The sequence below is a fragment of the Magnolia sinica genome, chromosome 9 (assembly GCF_029962835.1).
Source record: "Magnolia sinica isolate HGM2019 chromosome 9, MsV1, whole genome shotgun sequence".
Lineage (NCBI taxonomy): Eukaryota > Viridiplantae > Streptophyta > Magnoliopsida > Magnoliales > Magnoliaceae > Magnolia > Magnolia sinica.
Window position 1 is genome coordinate 46,506,755 of NC_080581.1, and position 26,777 is coordinate 46,533,531.

General features: G+C 40.5%; 2 protein-coding genes and 1 long non-coding RNA gene across 6 annotated transcripts in view; 2 read left to right on the forward strand and 1 right to left on the reverse strand.

Annotated features, from left to right (window-relative positions):
- Nucleotides 1-10,209, reverse strand: part of LOC131255408 (alpha-N-acetylglucosaminidase-like) — a 169,818-nt gene extending 159,609 nt beyond the window's left edge. For 3 of the 4 annotated variants that reach the window (XM_058256113.1, XM_058256114.1, XM_058256112.1), the window contains exons 1-3: nucleotides 9,725-10,209; nucleotides 7,597-7,808; nucleotides 5,158-5,279 (exon numbers count right to left, since the gene is read on the reverse strand). In XM_058256113.1, the coding sequence (XP_058112096.1) occupies nucleotides 5,158-5,279; nucleotides 7,597-7,808; nucleotides 9,725-10,206 (816 nt within the window). In that variant the 5' untranslated portion in view covers nucleotides 10,207-10,209. Of the gene's footprint in view, nucleotides 1-5,157; nucleotides 5,280-7,596; nucleotides 7,809-9,230; nucleotides 9,308-9,724 lie in introns of all 4 variants that reach the window. The other variant, XM_058256115.1, reaches the window with a different exon arrangement.
- A 7,551-nt stretch (nucleotides 10,210-17,760) lies between these two features.
- Nucleotides 17,761-24,114, forward strand: LOC131254978 (E3 ubiquitin-protein ligase BRE1-like). Its single transcript, XM_058255675.1, has 8 exons — nucleotides 17,761-17,778; nucleotides 18,101-18,535; nucleotides 18,643-18,789; nucleotides 19,205-19,297; nucleotides 20,617-20,709; nucleotides 21,817-21,905; nucleotides 23,585-23,779; nucleotides 24,081-24,114. The coding sequence occupies exons 1-8, from the start codon at nucleotides 17,761-17,763 to the stop codon at nucleotides 24,112-24,114; spliced, it is 1,104 nt and encodes a 367-aa protein (XP_058111658.1).
- Nucleotides 24,115-24,192: 78 nt separating this feature from the next.
- LOC131256287 (uncharacterized) lies at nucleotides 24,193-25,353 on the forward strand. Its single transcript, XR_009176723.1, has 2 exons — nucleotides 24,193-24,427; nucleotides 25,246-25,353. It is a non-coding gene; the product is annotated as an uncharacterized LOC131256287 (long non-coding RNA).
- The last annotated feature ends 1,424 nt before the right edge of the window (nucleotides 25,354-26,777 follow it).

Below are 26,777 nucleotides of genomic sequence, written 5' to 3' on the forward strand. Positions count from 1 at the left end.
AACGGGCCTTGGTGGGCCAACCTACTAGTGTGGCAGGCCCTGTTTTGTTAGCGGAATGGTGTTTTGGGCAGCCTTGTCGGGCTTTGTGTGCATTGGTTTGAAGGCCTTTCCAGGGATCGTGGGACCCACCGTGGACACCCACCAATGTATAGATGAGGCTCCCAAGTGGACCCTCTAATATGATCGGTATAAATGGCAACGGGCCATTGTGGGCCGTTGGATTGTTGGTATCAATAGTACCCTACTTGGCACTTGTTGGACAACGATATTGACCCACCTGTTTGGTAGACTTGTGGGGCCCATTTTGAGGTCCAAGTTAGTTGGTTATGTGGGATACTTAGCCCCTACCTAGTGATGGAAGTGGTGCCCAATCGGAGGTGGACCCCACCAAGAAAGTAGTGGTGATTGAATGCTTACCATCAAAACTTCCTAAGGCACACTATGATATCTCACCTAATGTATGGGTTTATTCATTCTATTTATCAAGGGAATGATTCCACAGTGATGTATGTATTTTATGCATACGGTTCATCTATCTTGATAGTTTGTTTCAAACAGGGGCCACCTAAATGTACGTGTGGTATTCAGGCCGTCTATCTGTGTTGACATATTTTTTTTAGACCATGAAACCACCGTGATGTGTGGGTTTTATCTACACTGTCCATCTACTTGACATATCCATAGGGCCACTGTTCTGTGTGTTTAGCCACACCATCCAGTGAGTGTGCCCTACTACGTGGCCACCTTGATAAATATTTTGTATGTCCATGCTACCTATCTATTTTGAGCATGGACCTAAAGATAAAGTTAATCCTTATCATGGGTGACCAGACATGGACAAAAGGGTCTACTTAAACAGTTCAACGTGGGACCCACCTTGGGACATTTGTTTAAAGACCTACCATGATAACTACCTTATGTGTGTGTGTGTGTGTGTGTGTGTGTGTGTGTTATCAATGTCATACATTTGTTTTACTGGCCAATGTTCATAGACCCAATTGCTGGACCGATGCAAGTCGCAAGTCTTCAGTGGGCCATGCCACATGAATATTTAAATTTCTACTAGGACCACCATTCGGGTCCACGGTCTTTATCTTAAGCTATTTAATGTTGATTATCACATATATTGTGCAACATCTGGGAATGAGAATGTGTACCAAAATTTCGTAACATGCTATTATACCTAGCCCTGATAAGGTCGACACTAATAATATGCTTAATATAAATCATACCATGCTCATTCATATGCTACACGCATTATCCATATGCCTGTTATGGATTCCGATTGATCATAGCATACACCTTTCAGATTGATATACTTAGGAGACCTGTATGAGACAGGGTTACCCGCATGATCATCATATGACTTGATGCATGACTTGAAAGTGTGATTCATGTATAACGTGTTATATATGGCACGTTGCATCTACTCCCTAAAGATACTGGGGAGGTAGTTTCGTAGTTGAGATATGGCTGGCGTATATGAGTATGGACACCGGAAACTATTGATGTTACAAGACGTCACAGGCGTCCCTAGGTGAAAGTTCCTAAACCCTGTGGTACCAGTAGGATGCTCCAAGGTCTAGACCGAGTGGATTCATGAGCACATGAGGGCTGGATGCTAGTAGGCCATGTCTCCTACTGTGTCGAGGTCGATTGGAAAGGGGTTTGACCTTACTCGCCCTAGTGAAGAGGGCTATATGCTAGGTTGAGCTTAACGAATTCGTGAAATGGGTTTACTAGTAGTGAGCTGGGTGGGTTTTCGTATACCACTAATGAGGCGGATAGTGAGGTCTCTTGCACTCGCTTGGTCTCGTGCACGATGGGCAGCACCAAGTGTCGGAAGTGTACTAAACCCCGGTGATGATCCAATTATGAACTGTTATGAGATGTTGATTAGACACCGGGATTGGTGTGTGACATATGGTAACCATATATTCATGTAGCACTCGAGATTGTAGATGCATAAATATAATTTAGTGTTATACAATCGTTGGGCCCGATCCCCAAATACGTATGGGACTATTTGGAATCAGGAGTCTATCATCCTGGAATTACATTGCATGTTTGCTATAGGACTAACATGTGTTGTAACCCTGGATGCGAGACTCTATCGGAATACGATACTACGCACTACAACTCGTTCATTCATCATGTGTTTTTCTATTACATTATTGCATATGACATTTGGCTCGATAGGCCTTTACTTTGTATAACCTTAGTATGATCATTAGCATTTATGGACTTAGCAGTATAACTCTCCATCATTTCCGCAACTCTAATATCGTTATACTTGTCATATCTATTGTGCACACACAAACGCACTCTCTAAGCTTCATAGTAAGCTTAAATACGTTGTTTACGTGCAGGTTATGCTAGACAGCAACAGTAGTGAGGTAGGAGCACATGCCTGACCTTTTGGAGTTTTTATATATGTATTGTATTTCCATTCTAGTACTATACTCAAATCCTTTTATAATGGATGTATGTGATGATGTTTTGGCTTATGGTACATTCATAGTTATGTTTCCAAAAAAAAAATCGCCCTGAAAATCCTCCTTGTGAGATTCTGATCTCAGAACTTAGCGTAAGCTAGGAACCGAAATTAGGATGCCACGGAGGCTGTTAGCACCAGATTCAGTTTATGGCAAATGAGCGCCGGAAATCGGATTTGGGGCGTGACATAAAGCCTGCATATTGTCCTTCTCTTAACACATCCCCTTGCTCTCACATGATGGTCCACCAGAGCACCAAAATAGTACTCCGTTCTCCTACGATCCCCTCCGTGCGGCGCTCCATCTCCCGACCTCCATCCACCCCCTCCCCAATACCCACCTCTTCTTTGTCCCCAACCCTCCGTCTCCTCCCTGAACACCATGACCGCCAACTTTTCCTCCCCAATTATTATAGAAACCACTACTAGAAATGGTGTCAATACCTTTTAATCCAAATTCTTGCCATGGAGATGTCACCCCAACTTTCAAAGATAGGATCGGTGGCAAACACCTCTTCGCAACAAGCATTGATCGCCACAAAGGTTTCCCCAAACAAAAGCTTAAGTGGGACATCACGGATGTGCATCCATATGTCTTCCAACCATGGCCTCAACCAATTCATCCATCTTAACACCTTCCTCACTGGCCCTACCTTGCGAAACCGTAACAACTACTTTATCAAGCTTAACGGCCTGGTTGAGAGACATCCATACGTCAATCTCCAATAAAAACATATATGCAGTCATCTGGCCCCACGTCATAGAAAATAGCAGCCATTGACGAGCACCCTCAATGGAAGTTCCAGATCTCATGAGAGCCACCATACTCCATTGCAGTTGTTCTTGGACTATACGAACCACCAACGGATCCACCTTAGTGGCAACTTCCCTTCCTACCCACCTCCCCGAGGATTCCATGGACCCCTGGTACTCTTCCTCTTCCTTCCTTCTCCCTCTCTTCCCACTTCTTATCCTCCGTTGTCGTAACCACCCCCTTCGCCAACATGTCTCTATAAGAGCTAAGTAGTTCCCCCTCCTTGCTCCCACTTCCCTCTTCCTACCCCTAATCCTTTCCAGGTTCCTCATGTTCTCTAGATCATACCAAAAGCTTCCTACCCTAGTATACCTTCCCGTTATAGGCTGAGATGACACAATTACCTCCCCTTGAGATGCCATTTTCACATAAGAGAAAACCTCTAAGGTGCTTTGAGGCTTTGTCCCTTGGGATGACCGTCTCCATCACCTCACCACAATTTCCGAAAGCCCTCGATAAATGTCTTTCAGACCAATCGACCAGAAATTTCTCGACATACATCGTTGGGAACTCCAGTACCAACTGGTTTCCCTGAGCTGGTTTTCCTTCCCTCATCTTCTTAACGACAGTGCTCTATCGATCACTTCCCTTCCCTCCTTGCTTCCCTTGCCTTTTCCACTTCTCTCTACTTCTTACTTTCTGCCACACTTGCTCTTCTCTCCTTACGCGATGCTCTACGCCTCCCTCCCATGTTATGTATATTTTCTCATGCACTTTCAGACGTCGCCGGAGGAGACATTCCCTGCATCTTCCCCTTAAATGTCCTCGTGAGAAACTCCATGAACCCATAGTTCCTTGGGTTAATGCTAACCACCGAAAACATACAAGCCCTTTTATGATTCCTTTAATGAAAATGCTAAAAAGATCGGGCCAGTTCCCCTGTACAAGTCCTTGTAAAATAACATTGTCATACAAGATCTGCTTGTGTAGGCTACAAGTTCTGGTGTGAAAGGTCACCCTACCAGGAAAATTGGACGCCCCAAATAAGACCGATCCAACCAGCTAGTGGGCCATCACATGAATATGCAGGGTTTTGGATGGTTGTACAGTGTTTTCTATGGTGTGACCCACCTAATTATTGTATAGGGCTGATTTTTGTGTGTAACATGGAGGAGCTATGACGAAGTTCCTAGTGACCTAATTTAGGAGACAACTTATTGCTTAATTAGTTTACTTCTTGTAGGGTGTTCTCAACCAGCAAGCCTTGTTCCTGTGCTATCATTTCACGTATGGTAGGTAACCATAAAACACATCAAAGCTGAGGTTATTAGGAGCCTTTAACCATCTTGATTGCATGTTACTCAAATTTATCAAGTTGAATGGGAACCTGTGATTCTTGTTTTATTGTAGGAGCAGCTCGCAATTTCAGCATTCAAACTGACGACAATTGTGTGTGGATAAATAGATGCATTCATTAATATGTACAAGCCAGAAGCAGAAAAGGAGGAATATATTGATCCTTTAACCATCTTGATTGCATGTTACTCGAATTTATCAAGTTGGATGGGAACCTATGATTCTTGTTTTATTGTAGGAGCAGCTCGCAATTTCAGCATTCAAACTAACAACAATTGTGTGTGGATAGATAGATGCATTCATACATACGTACAAGCCAGAAGCAGAAAAGGACGAATATATTAATATAAATACGCATAAATCCCAACTAATGTATCTCAGAATCGCCTCCCTTTAATTTTGTTTATTATTTGTCCCTCACAACAACACATCTTCAACAGTTGGAGCACATACTGCTCCCACCCTATTGATATGATAATGGGATAAAATACGACAATATTCAGACAATTTCATTCAGGTTTAATGAAATAGGATACCAAGAGCATGAAAATACCTGGAAGACCTTTTGCCAAATTGCCTCTTGGGCATTAAATGCTAACGGCAAATTGATACCTTGGAGAGCCATCCAATAAATTTCCTTCTCCCACCTTTTCCAGTCCCACCACACAGATGAATCTTTGCCACATCAAGATAGACAAAAATTATAAACACAAGCAAAGAAGGCATTAACGATTCATCAAAATGCAAAGAAGGCATTAAGGATTCATCAAAACGGCATGAAAAGAAAATAAGGATTATATGCATCCAGTTATCCTTGATTTTAATGTATGATGATGCCTAAAAAGTTGACAAATACAAAATTATTGATTAAGGGAAGTGAGAGATCATGAAGTTTACGGAAACTAGAGAACAGCTGACTTATGCAACAAAGACAAACGGCAAGTGAACACAGCCTTGGTTAAGTCAGGGGTCGCTTGGATGCATGGAAAAAAAATCCAATATAATTTAAATTCCATGGAATCTCAGCCACAGAATGACAATTAAACAGTATCCGCAAATGGGCATGCTGATCTACTTCGGAGAGGATAAGTATCAGCAATGTTTCAGAGAGAATCTTCATTGGTATCATTCTACTATAACTAGGGGACAATATTTTTGGTTGTTGGAGGAGCAATACTATGGGTAGTGCCGATGAGATGGAGATAATGACTTTGAGCCGCCACAAAACTTTGTGGTCTAAGGCACAGTCACAAATGCGCACTAAGTACACATCATAGGTATGTTTCTACTTCTTATATTGATTGTGTTTTCATACATGTCTTCTTAGATTTATAAATTATATGAATTGATTTTGAATATAGTTGCATCACTTCTGTTAGACAACGCATAGTTTAGGACCCTATATAAAGGAAACTTATTATGTGCACTTGTTTTTTGTGATCTTTCAATTTCTAAGTGTGTATGATGTCTTTTTTAACATCCCTTAAAATTTCATTGAAAAATTCGACCAATTTCACAATATTTCTCAAAAACAAGGAAACATTACACTATATGATATTTCACATGCAATACCCAATATGTTTCTGTATACCAAGAGTATGATACATCCGTCAATACTAACACTGAAAACATTGTTTGCATCAATAGCCAAAATTCAGAACAATCCCTCATCCACATGATTCGACCACAATATCAATATGAGAGTTTCAATCACCCAAACCATAGAAACATGGAAAATATTTTCAAAAGTGAAATTTTCCACACATCCAAATGACTCCTTACCATATTTGTGTTGACCAAAACTGAATAAAATTGTCATGTGCTTGATTCAACTCTTACATAATTGAGCTACAGTTGTGTTCAAGCCCCTACCTCAATGATAGATAGGGTGTTTTCACCATTGTAGTCTCAAGTTCGAGCTCAGCTTATCTTTTCTCAAAAGAAAGGAAATGAAAAGAAATGAGCTCCCCTGAAAATGGGAGCCAAGTTGACAAACTTTCTCCATTCTATGAAGTGTACGTGGAGTTTCAAGCTTTTCATGCAAAACCCAATTTCAAAACCATAATTTTGTTGTTTAAATAAAATGCAACAGGATTTCTACACTTCCCAAATGGAGCCTAGGTTATGCAGCTTTCATATATATAACGAAAACTTAAATGAATAATTTTGAAGGAAATTATAGTTCAAAGAAGAACTTAATAATGGAAGTTCTCCAGCACTTCACTTTCTATGACTGGCTAAACGAAAGCCTGCTTCTGTAAGTCCCTCTTTCCTCTTGTAGAAAAAAAGCATAAATAAATATTCAGTAACAAATAGACAAACTTTTAGAACAATCTTTTGATAATAGTGTAATCGTCTAGAATGGTATGAGGGCATCCACGCATCATCATCATGATAGCCTTATCCAAGCTATTTGGGTCAACTTTACAAATCCTGGGTTGACATCCAAAGCCCTATCCTCAAAAAGTGAACAAGCCTTCATAGCACTTCCTGCCAGCCCTAATCAATATCCCCCCTTCTTTGCCAGATCCACCTCCAGTTTTCATTGTGCATGACCAAACCACCATAATCTGGTCTCCGATCCTCATTGGTACTAACTCCTAAGTTCCCAGATGGCCATCCCTATTCTTCCCCACACATCCATCTACACATCCTCATCTCTATTTGCCTTTAACTATGAATTCTGCCGTGAATATCCTACCATATTTACGTGTATTCCTACTAAGAGATTTAAGTGTCCAATAGCTGCATGTATGTTGAGGAGGAATCCACATTTTTGCACATTTACTGATATAAACATAATGAATGTATTCGCATAAACATGTATAGATAGGTGCCTTTGCATCAGCTTCTAATTTTTGTACTCCACTAAACAAGTGATGAGGTGCTCCAGATACTCCACCAAAAAACATGCAGCATAAAAATCCCGCCAAAACACAGAACAACATAGAATTAACTAAAAATCAAAAGCAATCAGATAGGAGTAGCTTACAACTAGATGTAACAGCATTCTGGTAGTAATTCCAGGGGATCGGCCTCTGAATCAAAACACCAGCTGCTTGAACAGGGGGAAGGGAGCCTGGTTTAGGCACTGAAGAAAGTTGTACACCACCAGTCTTATCCCAGGATATATGTGCTCCACACCAGTACTTAAAATACCAGTGAAGACCAGCTGAAAGCTCTACTCCGCTCACCCCACCAATTCTAGTTATATATAGTTCAAATTAGAATTTGGTATTTGATTTTATGAGTAAAATGATATTCTATCACTGAAGAAAGCTATTCTAAGTTTCTCACAAAATTGACGAGAAATTAAAGAATGCAGATCGAAACTATGCTTTATCCATCTTCAAGAATTTCCAAAGACCCGCCAAACAGTAACCAAAATACATAAGGATTACAATGCAAACGCCAAAATTGAGCAGAGGTCATTTTTATCTCTTCCTTTCTTTTTATTTTCTTTTTCTTTTTCTTTTTTTTTTCAAAGATAAAGGTCAGAATGCTGATGCTGAATAAGAGATCAGATATACCATGACTCAAAGGGGCATGTATTAATGCCCATGAGGATGTCAATGTACATTGAAATGAAAAACAGTTTTCTAAAATCCAATGAGTCAATACTCAGGTTATGGCTTGAAAAATTGAAAAGTTAAAAAGTCTTTGTAGTCACAGTAAGCAACCATTTCAGAGTATAATCCGGGATACATTTTTTGTTAGAGATAAATAATCCAGGACGCATGTGGCAAAGGAAAAAAACAAAAGAATAATATGGTTTCATGTTTATGGAAGTAATAAATGCAATCACCACCTGATGCAATCGTCCTGCACCCCACACATGCATGCTCTGCACGTGTGTACAAGAAAAGGACCACCTTCCTCTTTTAACCATCCTCACTTTCCATTTTTTTCAAATTTCTAGATTATGAAATCTACTCTTTCTTTCATATCTTTATTTTTATGCAGGGAATAATCTTAAATATTTTCTTATATAAGTATCTTCTTATTTTAGAAAGCTTTGTTACTTAGGTGCTTTCCTATTTCATAGATTCTTATTTTAGATATTTTCTTAAATATAGGAAGCTTTGTTACTTAGGAGCTTTCCTATTTCATAGATTTTTAGATTTCATATCTTTTATTACAGACTGTAAGGTTGATTATAAATAGGACTCCTGTCCTATGGAATAAGACAACTTGATTAATATTCTCTTTATGAAATTTTCTTCTTTTCTCTACGGTGGCTGTTGAAGGGAGGGAAAGTGATCTCTAGTTCTAGACTAGAGGACTGTTGAGCTTGCTCACAGTCTTGCATTGTGATCTCTAGCATTCGGCTAGAGGATTGTTGGATCTTTTCCACGATCTCTTTATTTTCTTATTGATTTATTTGCTTACCCTTTTGGGTTTGCATTACCACCAATGGTACAAAATAGATCTCTTTTATTCCAAGTGCAGAATTAGATAAAATGGACAATAAAAACATAAATTCTAAAGTTTATCAATGAGTAACCAGAAAAGAATTAAGGCACTTGGATATGACCAATAACCATCCTGATATCGATCATCACTGAAACAAAACAAAACAAAAATTGCTTGGTTAATATGGAAGTTTGAAGAGAAGATGGAACGTACAAAATTTCAGGAGCCCCTCGTCTACTAAGAGAGGGATGGTTGCTAATCATAAAGCAAGTCTGTCCACCACATTTCTCCTAATAAAAGATTGAAAAGAGAAATCGTGAGAACTTGCAGGGATAACAGAATGTTCCATAAACTGAAGAATCCACCCAAACACCAAAATGGGAAAGACAATATGCAGAAAAAATAATGAACTGGATAAAAAACCTCAATTAGAACAAAGAAATAACTTGGGGCTTGTTTGGCAGCATGCATTTTAAATACTGTGGAAACAGGTGGATTTTGCAAATCAGCTTTGAAGTGGGAATGCAAAAAAAAAAAAAAGGCTCTTTTGAGGGATTTTGATTCGTCAAAAATCCAAATCCCTCAAAATCCTGAATAACAAACGATCCCAAAATATATATATATATATATATATATATATATATATATATATATATATATATATATATATATAGGAAAAGAATGAAAAATGAAAGAGTAGAGATCACCTTAGAGACGATATGGAACTCGAAACTCGAAAGGTGTGTGGGAAGAAGCCTGCGGAGTACACCCCGTGCAGCATCTTCTTGAACTGACGGAGGAGGTCGCTCTCGGTCCTGAATGTCAAGAAGACGAGAGAGGAGAGAAGTTTCAATCGAGAAGGTGGAGAGAGCAATTGTAGAAAAGCAGCAGAAGAGGAGGAAAAAGGAGGTAGAATCCATGGAGGATGAAAGGAGAGGTTAGAAGGATGAAAAGAAGGGGAAATGAATTTAAGGAGAGGATGGGAACTCGATCCCAGCGATGAGTGTAAGTGCAAGACAAATTGCCGGCCGAAAGCAAGTAGACAAAGTGGCGACTCCATGCATGCTTTTTTTAAGGAAGAAAATTGAAAAGCTAGGATTCGTTTCCTCTCCTCTCCTGTTTTTTCTGTATATTGTGAAGAGAGTAGGTGAGGATTAGGAAGATAGATGGTGCCCGCAGGCAAATGCATACAGGGGTTGTTTGATTTCCTAAGGGCCTGTTTGGCCGGGCGAATCCCATGGGATTAGGGGGTATGGGATGGATTCAAAGGTAATGATGGTGGTGTCATGGTGGTGTCAGTGGATTGGTTTAAGATCCATGGGATTGATATATATATCGCGGGACAAGTTCACTGGGTCTGTTTGGCAAGCCCGCTTATCCCGGGATTTTACTTTCCAATCCATCGAACGAAGGGATGTGATAAATTTTAAGGTAATGATGTGATGCCAGTGGATTGTTTTAAGATGGATAGGATTGCTTATATGCGGGACAAGTTCACCGTGTCTATTTGGCTCGTCATGCATATTCTGGGATATCTTGATCCCATCCCTCCTAATACCATGGGATCGATCCGGCCAAACATATCTTGATCCCATCCCTCCTAATACCATGGGATCATCCGGCCAAACAGGCCCTAATTACCTATTCAAAGGAAATAGGTAATAAGGGGTGTACAAGTTTGCTCGACTCGACTCGAAAAAGCTCGATTTGACTCGGTTCGAAGCTGAGTTCGAGCCGAGTCGAGCTGATTTTTTAGCTCGAAATGAGTTCAAGCCGAGTTCAAGCAGGCCACAACTCGACTCGACTCGAATCAAATCCAGCTTGAATTGAACTCGGATCGAACCAATTCGGTAACTCGATTACTTTGCCATTAATGTTGCTCACCACCTATTTGATAAAATGACATAACGAAGTGTGGCTGGTGGCAAAGAAGGTATGTACATGAAACAAATACTCTTTTTCTCTTTTTTTTTTTCTTTTTTTTTTTTGTTTTTATATTACTTAGAAGGTGTTTGATAAAATATCTGTAAAACCATTGCCTTTGTTTGTAAAACATTGGGATTTTGAATTCACAATTCAGGTGTTTGTGAAAATGCCTCAATGGCAAACTCGGCTCGATCTTGGCTCGAACTCGGCCCGAGCTGGCCCGAGCTGCTGACCGAACTGAGCCAAGCTGGCTAGTCAGGCTCAAGGACCGAGCCGAGTCGAGTTCGAGCTGAGGTCAGCCAGTGGCTAAGCCGAGTTAAGCTGAGGCCAGCTCGACTCAGTTCGACTCGATGTACACCCCTAGTAATAATTAGGGAATTTGACTGTACTGACCTCGAGTTTAGTCAAATTACCTTGGGAGGTACTATGTTCCAAATATCCCAAGAACGGCCTTCTGACAACTTTTGGATATTGTTTTAAATGAAAATGCCCCTGTCCTTTTATCAGAAGTCGTACGGTCCTGGAGTGAATAAGAAGTTACCTTCTGTTTCAACCCCTGAGAAAGTGACGGATTGGCTACTCCCCCACCACCAGCCAATGGTTGGTGCTCAGTGGTCTGTGGGCCCCACCACCATGTATGTGTTTCATCCATGTTGTCCATATATTTTTATAGATCATTTCATGGTATGATATAAAAAATGAGGTATATTCCAATCTCAAGTGGACCACATTACAGGAAACAATGTTAAACGAGCGTAGACCATTAAAAACTTTTTGGGGGCCATAAAAGTTTTGGATTAAGCTGATCTTTGTTTTTTCCCTTCATTTGTGTTTGTATGACCTAATCAACAGATTAGATGTCAAATGAACAGTACAGTGGGCCTTAGAAGGATTTTAATGGTAGATATCCAATCACTATTGTTTTCCTGTGTTGTGGTCCACCTTAGATTTATATCCCTCTCATTTTTGGGATCAAGCCCTAAAACGATATGTAAAAATGGATGAACAAATGGATGAAACACATACATCAGGGCTGGGCCCATGGCTAGTGACAGAGGGAGTAGCCAATCTGTTTTCCCTCGAGAATACAGAAGCATTTATGAGCTTTGGAAGGACCAAATGTCGCCTTTATTCACCTTTTACAGACCTTCTTCTTTCGTTTTCCTAGAAAAGTGAAGATCTAGGGACTAACTGCCAGAGAGGGACGTTGTTTCTCCTTGGTGTCTCTCTTGTCTGAAATCCTCTTCCACTATGAGGTTAGTATTTTATTTTATTGTAGGCATTTGCTAAGGTAAAGGAAGATCAGAGTAGAGAAGGTGAGGGTTCTGGTTGTCACGTGAAGGGAGCTTACTATAGGGCACACCTTGATCAAATCTCCACCATTGATAGTAGAAAACCATGACTTCACATTTTCAAACCTTCCACCCTCAAAGAAATTAAACCTCGACCACTGACAGTGACAACCACGACCCTTCACATTGTCAAAACCACGATCCAGACGAAGGGTCGTGGTTCACATGCACATTGAATCGTAGTTGTCATGTTATAAGGATCGTGCTTTTCACATGCACATGAGTCGTGGTTATCATGTTACATGGGTCATGGTTGGCAGATGTTATAGGTCATGGTTGTCATGCCAGATGTCTAAATCATGACATGTGGCCACACATTATAATGGTCGTGGACCGCACGTTGCGGGACCCACCAACACCATTCCCTAGGTGGGTGATGTCATGTCCTTACACAAATAATGATGACCTCTCTTCATAAGTCAACCCTTCTTACATGTAATAATGACATCTCTCTTCCCCAAACAATGATTGCCCTAGCCCATAATTGCTAGCCACACTCCCCTCTTACAAGTCATGATGGCCCTACCATCATGATTGCAACTACCCCTCTCTCTCCTTATCTCTCTCTCACTCTCTTTCTTCCCATTCAAACAACAAGAGCTCCCACCGTCCATGGCCTCCCTCCATTTCCAACCATGTTGAGAGCTTCACACCCCACCATCTAACCCCTAGAATCTCATCTCAACCCTCCATTCTTCATCAACCTCCATCAAGATCAAAGACAAGGAGCATAGGAGTCCAAGGAGCTAAAGAAAAAGGCCGATAGGTGGGTTATCCACTGTTGATTTCAATTTCTAAGGGCCCACTTATTGTGGGACCCACTTGATGTATGCATTGTATTTGGGAGAGCCCAATAGTAGCGTGGTCCCTCCCCTTTCACACTATTCTCTCTCGCCCTTCCTTTTTTTTTAATGTGGTAATGATGTATGTGGCCCACCTCATCTAGGCCGTCCATGTGTTGGGCCCCACCTCAATGCCGGTCCAATGGACAGGCCTGGACTGGATGAAGCAAAAACACAAATATTAACTGATCCAAAGCTCTGGTGGGCCACCACGTGGGCCCCATTCATTGTATGCATGCAACCATCCATTCATGTGGGGCCTACAGTGATGGATGTGTATGACATCTAGACCATCCATTCATGTGGAGCCTACATGATGGATGTGTTTCATCTGGCTGTTCGTCCAGCATCTCTGGATGCTGGACGCTGACAGTCCACCCTCCCACACACTCACTAATACATATGTATATGATATATTATATTATTATATAATCTAATATTTTATATTTAAATAATATATTGTGGTGGGCCACATCCATGTGGAAGCCCACCTTACTGTATTGTATATGATATATATTATTATATTATATAATATTAAATAATGATATAGTGGGCTACTCCCACGTGAGACCCACCGTACTACAGTTGCTATATAGCAACTGTATTAACATCAGCTGCTGACGTGAGGTGGACCCACAACGTCCACGCAGTAAGACGGTGGGACCCACTGCTGATGGGATATCCCATCCTAACCGTGCATTCACTTAGTAACACCTGACCGTCCTTCTGCTGGACAGTCAGCGCCCCACCTTGATGGATGTTTTTCATCCAAACCATCCACCCATTTTGCTAGGATGGGCAGGAGCTTTGAGCAACCACCATGGTGTACGTGTTGTATCCCAACCGTCCACCTGACTGGCGTGCCAAGCACGGCCCCACTATGATGCACGTGTTGTAGCCCTATCGTCAATCCATTCATGTGGTGCCACCATGATGTTTGGGTCTTAGCTTAGCTGTACCGTCCAGATGGTTGGAGAGTGGGCCCCACAATCTGATGCATATGTTGCATCCTAACCATCCATCTAGCTGGTGAGTGTGTCTCAAGGCTTGGGAATAAAAATAAGACAGATCCATTATCACTTGGACCACACTGCAGAATAGTGGGATTGAACGTCTACCATTGCAACCCTTGGGTCACAAAGGTTTTGGACCAATATGAAATTTGTTTTTACTCTCAGTCCAGGTTTTTGTGACATTATGAACTGACTGGATGGACAATAAACACTATGGTGGGCCCCTCTAAATTTTAACAGTGGGAATCATTATCACCACTATTATTTGTGGTATGGTCTAGATGTTTGATCCGATTCATTGTTTGGATAAAGATTTAAAATGATCTCTATAGATGGATGAATGGTGCGGCCCAAATGGTGCGGCCTACTTGTTGTATTTGAGAGGCCTAATAAGATGTATTCGGGGCCCATGGGTTGAGACCCATTGTGATGTATTTGGAGTCCATGGGTAGAGGCCCATAGTGGTGTGTATTAAGCCCATTTGATCGGCCCAACTGATTCGGCCCAATGGATTCAACCCATTTGATTGACCCATTTGATTTGGCCCACTTGTACCAGCCCATTTGATTCGGCCATTCGATTCAGCCCAATTGACTTGGCCCATTTGATTTGGCTTAATTGATTCGGCCCATTTGATTAACCCATTTGATACAACCCATTGTGATATATACATTAGCCCATGAGTGAGACCCAATGTGATGCGTATATGTCCCATAAGCAAGGCTCATGATGATGTATATTAGGCCCTTATATGAGGCCGTGGGCCCATTATACGATTGGCCCTATGAGCGTCATTCCTTGGGAGCAATGTTGGTTAAAGGTCCACATTGATGGGCAATGATGGTTGGACATCCACATTGTGACCTTCCCTTAGGCCTTGTTAGGCCCATTCTTATCATTCCCTAGCGGGTTAACCCAAACGCTTGGGCCTCCATTAATTTTAATTGATCCATCATCAGCCGTCCATTTATGGACCCCGCCTTGCATCGAGGTTGATTGTAAATGCCGATTATCGGTGCCGATTGCCGATACCGGCTACCATTGCCGATTATGAGTTTGTGACAGCATAGTATCATGATACATGCCTATACGTATCATCTGTATATTTTTTATGAGATGTGATTGACCATTGCATATGTCATAGTGCAAGTGGTTTATGGGACTCCCTGATAGGCAGAGTCATCCCACATGAACGCACGATATGCGCAAGATTGGTGCATGATTAGACTGTGTGACTCATGCACTTTGCATTTGTGTGATTGTGATTACTGTATGCCCTAGCGACATCAGGGCCATAGCCTCCATAGACACATCAGGGATGACCGGATTGGATACCGAAAATATTATTTTTAGCATCGAGGCACCATAGATGTCCCTAGGTGAAAATCTCTAAACCCGATGGTACCAGAGGATGACTCCAACGTCGAGACCGGGTGGATACATGAGTGCACGAGGGCCGTATACCAGTAGGTCGTGTCTCCCACTGTGTCATGGTCGGTTGGAAAGGGGTGTGACCTTACCCGCCTGAGTGAGGGGGCAATTTTTAGGTTGAGTTTGACTAGCTTAAGGAATAGGTCCGCTATTGACGAGTCGGGCCCGATATTAGCAGGCAGATAGTGAGGTCTCTTCTACTCACCCAGTTGTGCGCTCGGATAGGGGCGGCAACCTGACATAGAGTGTACTAGACCCCGATGATATCCCAGAGATGAGTTGTATGATTATGTGGATTCCGATGAGGATTGGTATGCTTGAGTTACATCTTACATCGCATCATAGCCTTAGTATGGCCGATATCATTCATGCCTTGCATAGCATAACCTTGGTACGGCTGTTAACATTCATGTATTCACCAGCATATTCTGCATTACTCTGATTCGGTATTATGAGCACACTCATATTGTGCACACACTTTCACCACCCTCTAAGCTTTTTATAAGCTTATGCACGATGGATGCGTGCAGGTGATGCGAGGATGCAATCGTAGCTGAGCAGGAGTAGGAGCGTACCGTAGAACTTTAGGAGTTTTTGGTTATTATCACAATTGTATTTCCCTTTGTGTGCGTTGTTCTCAAAAGTTTTTGATCATAATGGATTTTGTGATGGTGTTCTTATGGTTATTGTTCATGGGTTATGTTATGGTTATGCTTATTGTGAAACAATCTTATGCTGAAAATTCTCTTTGTAGGATCGCAGGATGGGAACCTGGCAAATGGGTGTCAGGAGCTGAGAATAGGGTACTACGGAGGCTGTTGGCGCCGGATTCTGCGCTTGGGAATTTTGTGAGCCTGGTTTTCGAATTTGGGACGTGACAACATAACAACCACGATCATAGTTGTGATCGTGGTTGATATGCCCATCGGATCGTGGTTGACAGGTACAGTGGATCATGGATCACATGTTATGTGGGTCGTAACTGTCAACCACGACCCAACGTAGATGACAACAATGATCTGTATAACATGACAACCACGATCGTAGTTGTGATCGTGGTTGATATGCCCATTGGATCGTAGTTTACAAGCAGAGTGGATCGTGGATCACATGTTATGTGGGTCGTGACTGTCAACTACAACCCAACGTAGATGACAACAATAATCTGTATCACATGACAACCACAATCGTGGTTGTGATCGTGGTTGATATGCCCATTGGATCGTGGTTTACAGGCACAGTAGATCATGTATCACATGTTATATGGGTCGTAACTGTCAACCACGACCCAACGTAAATGACAACAACGATCTGTATAACATAACAACCACGATCCTCTATAACTCGTGATAACCACGACCCTTCGTGGATTACAACCACGATCTACTATGTACTACAATTACGATTCATGCTAAATTTCAAGTCTAAAATTTTCAAGACCATCTTATTATTGATTAACAATCCACGAACATATTAGAATGCAGTTCGAAACAAGCTAATGATGACCACGAGCTTAGACTTCGAAAAGGCACAAGTCTCTCTGAAGTGCTCCATCCGTGTTTTAAAGGAGTACATGATTGAAGATGTGGAGAAGAATCCTGATAGAAAAAAATTATTTAGGAATAGTTGTTTTGGATTTCTTCTTGACTTTCCACTGACTTGGTGGATGACACACTCTCAGATCATGCATTGCCTAATGCAAAGGCATGTTAGTGATCTGGCATTTGATGTTCAGGTGTCAGGGCACCATGATAAAATTCACTGAGCTCGATTTTGCATTAATAATGGGTCTTAAGTTTGGACCAGTTAGGATAGATGGCGGCGGTCGTGACAAGACCGGAAGAATAGAGACATAAAAAGGTATTAGGGAGACTTATCTGAGAGCAGTTAGTGTGAGTAAGAGAGAATTGAAAGAAGCCTATATGTCACTTGCTAATAAAGAAGAACATATGGATGCAGTGAAGTTGACTCTAATAATTTGCGTTGAGAGTCTAATAGTTGGATCTCTGTAAAAGAATTATTGTGTTGATAAGTTTATCGACATGGTTGATGACTTGGAATATTTTAACAACTACCCCTGGGGCAATGTGGGGTATGAATATTTGATGGATGGGGTTAACACTGCAATTGGTAGTATTCGGGCGAATGGCCAGTACCCCAAATCATACAACATATGCGGATGCGCGATGCACTACAAGTAAGTTATTATTGTCTTGATTCATACTTTAAGTTTGAATTTTTACTCCATACATGTTAACCAATATATAATGCATGATAATTGATTTTAAACAGATTTGGGCCTGCGAACGTTTCCCCAAACTCATTAATGATAGTGGGTGGGCCACTAGAAGACTACAAATAAGGATTCCTCGAATACTAAATCGAGATCCTTATAAAGTAAGCAGATATCCCCCCATCTCGACCATCTTCATAGCTGTACCGATAAGAGTTATTTAATTATTAGTGTAATTTAATTATGCAGTATGTGTATAATTAATAAATCAATTTTACCCCTTCAGGTGGTGCTAGCTCTAAAGCTTCAACCAAGGGTCGAAGAAGCAGAGACTGAGGTTGTCAGGAGTATAACTGATGACATTTATAGAAAGGACAAGGCTTCGTGGGCAGCACCCACGATAGGGAAAATGGTGGAGGACATGGTGCTCAGACATGTCACTAGTAGAAAGTTGAAAAGCGGAAGCTGTGTGAATGAAAATGAGGAATTTGAGGAAATAAAAAATAAACTTGAGGCTGATCTTAAAGCCTCCCTTGAGACCCTTGTTAGAAAGATATTTAAACCGAATAAAAAATCAAGGTCCGAAATAAAGGAATTTAATCAGCAAATTGTGCCCATCACCAATGAAGTGGAAGGAATAAAAGATGAAGTGAAGCGGATTGATAAGTTTGGAGGAGAAATAAAGCAACTCAAGGAGGAGAATGCTTCTTTATGCGAAGAAGTGAAGTTGATAAGAAGATATTCATACAAAACACATATGTGATATTACTTTGCTTTATTTGTTATCACTATGAATGTATTGTCTTCTAATATATGATTTTAATACAGGTCAACAGCATAACAACAACAATAACTGTTGATGATGTGATGAGCCATCCCAAACGTTTTGAAGATGGGATGAGTTATCTTAAAGATGTCAATGCTTCACTGCGGGAGCAGATGAAGCAGCTAATAAATGAGTTTCAGGCAATAAAGGTAAATGAAAAATGGATCGTGGTTATCATCCACAAAGGATCATTGCTATCATCCACAAGGGGTCATGGTTGTCATACACATTGGGTCGTGGTTGATGCACGACCCAACATTGATGGCAACCATAATCTTACAGAAGGTTATGGTTACTGTGAACTATGGATCATGGTTATCATACATAGTGGATTGTGATTTTTAACCAAAAAGATCGTGATTTTCATCCACAATGGTTCGTGGGTGTTGTTAAACTACGACCCAATATGGACAACAACCACGCTCCATTGGTCGTAATAACCACGACCCTTTTCTTGATCGTAGTTGTCATCCACAGTGGGTCGTGGTTCACAACCAGGAAGGGTCATGGTTGAGTTCCTTAAAAAAGATATTGAAAACATCATAATATATGATTTTATTACAGGAGAAAGTCCCTTCGATGAGCCCTCTCGGAGGAGAGAATGCTTCACTGCAGGAGCAGATGAAAAAGCTTGGAGAGGAGTTCCAAGCAATGAAGGTATATATGAAATTGAATTTATTTTGAATCTTATTTAGTCATTTTTGTGTTCCTTTTTGGGTCATGGTTATCATCCAAAAATGGACCGTTGTTATCATCCAGCAGGGGTCATGGTTGTCATACACATTAGGTCGTGACTGATTTTGAAGGATCGTGGTTTGTATGAACTGTGGATCGTGGTTATCATCCATAGTGGATCGTGATTTTTATCCACAATTATCTATAGGTGTGAGCCACGACTCAATGTGGATGACAATCACGATCCAGATGGAGGGTCGTGGTTCACATTCCCAATAGAACCTGGTTTCTGTCCATAGTGAGTCGTGGTTGAACCACGACTCAATAGGGTCGACAACCACTATCCATTGTTCGTAATAACCACGACCCTCTACTTGATCGTGGTTGTCATCCACAGTGGGTCGTGGTTCACAACCAAGAAGGGTCGTGGTTGAGTTCCTTAAAAAAGACATTGAAATACATAATAATATATGATTTTACTATAGGAAAAAGTTCCTTTGATGAGCCCTCTAAGAGGAGAGAATGCTTCACTGTAGGATCAGATAAAGAAGCTTGGAGAGGAGTTCTACGCAATGAAGGTATATGAAATTGAATTTATCTTGAATCTTATTTGGTCCTTGTTGTATTCCTTTTTGGGTTGTGGTTCACATTCCCAATGGAACCTAGTTTCTGTCCATAGTGGGTCGTGGTTGAACCACGACTCAATAGGGTCGACAACCATGATCCATTGTTCATTGCTTGAAACTTATAAATAATATATGATTTTATTACCAGACAATGTCCTTTCGATGAGCCCTCTCAGAAGAGAGAATGCTTTATTGTAGGAGCAGATGAAGCAATTTAGAGAGGAGGTCCAAGCAATGAAGGTATGTGAAATTGAATTTATCATGAATCTTATTTGGTCATTGTTATGTTCCGTTTTGAGTCGTGGTTATGATCCAATGATGGATCGTTATTATCATCTACCAGAGGTCATGGTTGTCATATACATTGGGTCGTGGCTGAATCATGACCCAAGATTGATGACAGCCACGATCTAGACTAGGGTCATAGTTTGTATGAACTGTGGATCGTGATTATCATCCATAGTGGATCGTGATTTTTATCTACGACCCTTCCTGGTTGTGAATCACGACCTAATATGGACGACAAGCACGATCCATTGGTCATAATAACCCCGACCCTTTTCTTGATCGTAGTTGTCATTCACATAGGGTCGTGGTTCACAACTAGGAAGGGTCGTGGTTGAATTCGTCGAAAAAAGCATTCGATTTCATTTCTAATATATGATTTTATTACAGGACAATATCCCTTCAATGAGCCCTCTCAGAGAAGAGAATGCTTCACTGCGGGAGCAGATAAAGCAACTTGGAGAGGAGATACAAGAAATGAAGGTATATGAAATTGAATTTATCCTGAATCTTATTTAGTCGTTATTGTGTTCCTTTTTGGGTCGTGGTTATGATCCAGTGATGGATCATTGTTATCATCCACCAGGGGTCGTAGTTGTCATAAACACTTGGTCGTGGCTAAATCACAACCCAAGATTGATGAAAACCACAATCCAGACCAGGGTTGTGGTTTGTATGAACTGTGGATCATGATTTTCATCCATAGTGGATCGTGATTTTCATCCACGACCCAATATGGTCGACAGTCACGATAGTTCGTGGGTGCGAACCACGACCCAATATGGTCGACAACCATGCTCTATTGGTCGTAATAACCACGACCCTTTTTTTCGATCATAGTTGTCATCCATAGAGGGTCGTGGTTCATAACTAGGAAGGGTCGTGGTTGAATTCCTTGAAAATGACATTAAAATTCATAAATAATATATGATTTTATTATAGGACAATGTCCATTCGATGAGCCCTCTCAGAGGAGAGAATGCTTCACTGCAGGAGCAGATGAAGTAGCTTGGAGAGGAGATCCAAGCAATGAGCACTACCAAAAAATTGAGCAAAGGCTACAGACGATGGGGCTTTTAGCTACGGTTTAAAGTTGTAGCTATATTACTACGGGTTTAATCCGTAGCTAAAAGAAATATATTCGTAATTAAATCCATGAAAAATAAACCGCGAGGTATTTCATTCTCGCGGGTCCTTTTATCATTCCCTCTCTCCCAATATCTCTCACACGCCCTTTCCCTGCCTCCACCTCACCCCCACGCACCCTAGCCCCACCTCCACTTCTCTCTCTCTCTCTCTCTCTCTCTCTCTCTCTCTCTCTCTGATTTCTCCTTTCAAGTGCCCTCTCTCGTTCCCATTTCTTTCCCCCTTTTCTTCTTTTAGGGTTAGGATTTTTATTTCCCATTTCCGATACTTTCTCCACCTCTCTTCTACGTAAGAAGGAAAACATTGGTGTTGATGGTGATTCCGTCAATGGGGGTCCTTTCAAGTGCCCTCTCTCATTCCCATTTCTTTCCCCCTTTTCTTCTTCTAGGGTTAGGATTTTTATTTGCCATTTCCGATATTTTCTCCACCTCTCTTCTACGTAAGAGGGAAAGCATCGGTGTTGACGGTGATTCCGTCAATGGGGGCAATTCGAGCATCAGCAGCAAGTTTATAGACACTGAACAATTTCAAAGGTAAGTAACAATTTCAATGTTTCTCCTCCTCAAGAATGGCCCCCTCCCTCTCATCTTGGTCTTCTCCTGCTGCTTCGTTTCTCTCTCCGCCTCGGAGATTCCTTATCCCTTCCTTCAAACTCCATGCCTTTGTTTCTTCCTCCATTCGTCCTCCACCCAAGGTCGTCCTCACAAGGGAGCTCGGCAAGAATGGCAAGCTCATCGATGCTCTGGTTCTCTCTCTCTCCCTCTTTTATTTTTTATTTTCATTTTCCTTTAAAAAATGTGCATGCAATTGGGTCTGGAAAGTCTGTTTTTTTTTTATTTCATACAATGCTCGGGCCGAACACCAAAATTTGGTGTAGTGACCATTCGGGTTTTCATTTTGTACAAGTGGGGGGTATGGTTGGACGATTGAAACTGTTGGTATGATGGGTCTCGCTATTGATTGACAATGGATGGAAATTTTCGGAGATTGACAGATCCTAGCCACATTTTATGTGGACTTTTTCTTGGTTGGATATGAATCGTTTGTTGTGTTTTCTATCTTGGCTGCCTATTAGCCCACAACTTTTTGAAGGGATGGGATTCTTTAATCAACTATATAGCCTGTAATATCAACTGTTTAGATCACTAAAATGCTAGCCCCACTTGTCCAAGCTTCAAATCCGAATGGTGAGCAATGTGTGGTACCTGGGTCATTGATGCTCCTTCATGAGAGTGTTCTCTACCGTTTATCTGGATGTTTCATCCGGGGGTGGACCCTGCGGTGGATAGGGGTGAGAGCTTGAAATTGCACTGATCTGATGATGCTCACCGTGTGAACAGTGCGTCTTGCAAATGTAAGGTGGAAATGGCAAATGGACATTATATACATTTGATGGGGAAAGGTTGATGGACGATCTCCGTGGTTTTCTTTGTCCATGGCCCATCTTAGGTGGGGCCACCTGGTTTGAGTCACTGTAAAAATGGTTAAGTATACTTTGGGTGTTGGTTGATATTTTTCCCCCCTCATGCCTTGTCTGAAAGAAGAAAATGAAAATCTGGAGAAACAACTGAGTGGAGTAGATGTTTATAGCTTTTATACATGTCAGTTATGATGACTAGTAATGGTTGGTGTAATCCATCATTATACACAATGTCCAATCAAACTTTTTTCTCTCAGGCTAATTAGTACATGTGGGCCCCACCTGTTATTTATCCAAACCATTCATATAGTGGTCCACATTTGTAAATGGAAGATGCTGAAAAATATCTTCCATCAAATAGCAATCTTGTCTGATCAGACCTATCTTTCTCCCTATAAAATGTGGAATCGGTAGCTATAGTCATTCTTTTTTTCTTTTCTTTTTTTAAATCAAGGGACTAATAGGGGAGAGATTGGGGTATAGCCCAACTCATGATGAGGAGTCTCACTAGATGAACGGTTTAGAATTTTTAGCTCACTAAAAGGTCACCCCACTTGTCCCATTTGGGTTGGACAAATGTGTTAATTCTTTCGGTCAAGTATCTTGTATACCCTTCGATACAACGACTGATGACTGCTATTTTTATTTAATTTATAGATTAAAAAAAGTAAGAATTTCAGCGGTGATTTTGTCAATTAGGGCGATTCCCTAGTTTTGCTCAGTGCTTGCCATCTTTTCCCTGTTCTGGCTTGATAGTTTTCTTTTCTTATCATGATTATGTTAAAATTACAGGGAAGAAGGTTCTATGCAGAGGAAGGTAGAGGTACTTAGTGATTTGAGGCATTTGTTGTCGAAGTCTGAGGTGCCTCTTATTGAAGCAGCCTTCAAAGCTGGGGCAATTCCTGTTCTTGTGCAGCATCTTTCATTTGGATCACCAGATGAGCAGGTCCAGAAATTTTTAGTTTTTGTTGTGGTAGTATATAGCTAGTTTAAACATTTCTTGTATAGGTCATTCTTGTTAGAAATCAGAAGCTAATCCCTTATTCAACATTCACAACTTAGGAGTAAGATTTTCTCGTTTATTACATGCTTTTGGGAGTGCATGAATTGGTAATGTTCATTCATATTGTGGGTGCATGCTTGTGCTTCTATGGCTGTGTGCAATATTCTACTTCTCTAATGCCTCTCATAGGAAAAAGAAAAAAGATAAAAAGAAAAGAAAAGAAAAGAAAAGGACAATGCAGCCGTTAAGGGAGTTTTTCATTAATTCTTTGCTGTTATATTGCAGTTGCTTGAAGCAGCCTGGTGTCTGGCTAACATAGCAGTTGGAGAACCAGAACAGACAAAGGCTCTTTTACCGACATTACCTTTGAATGTCCCTATAAATTTCTTTATTTACTGTTACGTTTGAATGTCCCTATTATTTGGTTCTGATTCTCGCTATTTACTCAATCGCTATCCTAACAAGAACCTTTGCATTGTTATGGTTCTCTGAGTTCAGAACTTTTCTGTTTGAGATTCTTACAGTAGAGAAATCTACTTTCATGGAGAATGAAGTGGTTGTAGCAAATCAAGCGAATGGAACAAAGAGAAAGAGCGAATTCCAACTTAAATCTGTGGAGAGTTTTTATTTGTGTATCTTTAGCACTCCAACTTCTGTAAATTCACTGATTTGGTGGTTAGGTTAATTCTATCCTTCCTCATCTCGCCACCGATCATCAATCTCAATATCCTCATTTCAGCCATGCTTATCCTTAGAACATGCTGTTCCTTAACTGACTAGCATTTTATTTTATTTTTTTGGATCAACCATGAGTATGTGCACTTTCTTGTGTGTTCCAACTTCTACCATTATTTGGATGAGTTTATTTAGAGCAGAATGAAATACTTCTGTTGGTCACATACCCATCTGTACATGTTACAAGTTGGGTTAATGGTATTTTCCTAGATTATGGAGATGAGGATGTTGAAGTAGAGGTATTAAAGTTTTACAAATACCATTTGGGTGTTCATTTCGCACAAGTGGTGCAAGTGGAACACCCAGTGTCAAAAGATTCTAATAGTTGGCATCATAGGCACCTCTGTGGGTGGGCCACAAACCAAATATTTTCCATTAGGCTATCAATAAATAGATGGTTAAGAGAGAAAGTACAACACTTGTTCACATTCTATCAAGAAAAAGTCAGAATATTTTACAACTAGGATCTTTCAATCTGAGTGATTTTTGGTCCATAAACCATCCAAGATGAGGTTCATAATATTGATGGGCCCATTTGTGCAAAATGAACACAATCTTTTCCTTATTTTTCTTGGACAAGTTGTTTCCATCTTTCTACCTTTTGTACCGTTAGCATTTTGGGATTAGAACTAATGGATTTCTATTGTCGGCATTGCTTTTTTTTATTTTTTTTTTGGGATTGAAACTAATGGATTCGAGAAACATTTTCTTTTAGGGGGGCTATGTCAATTGCAGCCATGGTGTTTGGAGATTACAAGGGTCGTTAGCTTTATCTAGGGGGATTGGTGATTCACATCTTAAGAAATGGGTAATTGCAGAGGCCCGAAACAAAGATTCTTAGAATCAAGCATGACTGTGAATTCCTAATTGTAGAAAGCTTTTGGGGGAAAAAACACTTACTGTTGTATTATGCTGTTTGGAATTGTATGCCTGCAATTCCTATCTCGAATGGTAAAACATTCGTTCGAACTCTTGAATTTTTGGCTGTAGTTTTGAGAGAAAAAATTCAAGCCTTCTGTCAAAGGCTCAAACCTTTTTCCCTTGTAACACAATATTAGCAGCATTGTCATAGCACTTGGAAAATTCCTATTCAGATCAAACTCTAAGGGCCTGTTTGGGTTTCTTGAAATATAAATTGATGAAATGTCATATCCATGAAAATGGCATTTTTTTTTGTTTGTTTTTGTAAATTTCTTGAAAATGTCATTTCCATTTCTCTCATTTCCTGAAAAATGCCCCCTTTTAATTTCCTTGCCTAGACTGGCAACAAATTTTCCATGAATATAGATTTGTAAATGAAGAAATTTTTTCAAGAAAATCTTGCTGAAAGACAATCATGGGAAACAAATTTTCATTTCCTACTGTTTTCTAGATATGGAGTTTCCCAAAAAACTCCATTTTCTTCAAAAATAAAAAAATAAAAAATCCATAAATCCAAACAGTCCTTAAAGTAGGCTTGAAGAGATTGCTCGACTCATTGATAGCCAGTCAAATCAGATTAAAGAGTTTGAAGCAGAGAGAGAGAGAGAGAGAGAGAGAGAGAGAGAGAGAGAGAGAGAGAGAGAGAGAGAGAGAGAGAGAGAGAAGCTGATATGATTGCATGAAGAAAAGTAGATTGAGCTGAAGTGGAGGTATTTGGAAGAAGAAGTGGAACTGGAGAAGGAATTTGAAGCAAAGCTGACCCAACTGATGGACAAGTGACTATTGTAAATAGGTCCAATCTTTGTCTTTCTTCTATCAAATTTCAATTGTTGTTTCAGCTTTTTCTTAGCCGTCTGTTTGTAAACCATCAATTACGAAAACAATTGGTTAGGAAAAAGATGCAAGAACAGTCCATGGTTTGGTGAGCTAGGCTATTGATCTGAGCCAGCTACAGATGTGCTAGCTGCAAACAGATCATTAAGAAAATGCTGCAACAATATTAAATCTCCCATTTATTAAAGAACGATCGAGTGATCTTTTTTTTTTTTTTTTTTCTTGTTAGTTTTGTCTAGAAATTGATCGATTTCACTTTTAGCACAATATTGAACTTGATATGTAAATATGTAATTATGGATCCTGATGTATGTCAAAGCAACATGACTTATGGACCTTGGTTCTTAGATGCTCTCTAGGTTAAATGAGTTCAAGTCATGAGACAAATTCATTCATATGCAACGCTTGTTTTCTTTGTTCAGGCTAGTATATATCAGGAGGAGAAGAATCTCATAGACTTGCATATTATCATTCTCAGATTTTCAAGGTAAA

Coding starts and splice junctions, on each gene's coding strand:
- LOC131254978 (XM_058255675.1), top strand. Junction 19,298..20,616: donor AGGAGTTCCAAGCAATGAAG/GTATATATGAAA, acceptor ATTTTATTACAG/GACAATATCCCTTCAATGAG. Junction 20,710..21,816: donor AGGAGATACAAGAAATGAAG/GTATATGAAATT, acceptor CTTCTACGTAAG/AGGGAAAGCATCGGTGTTGA.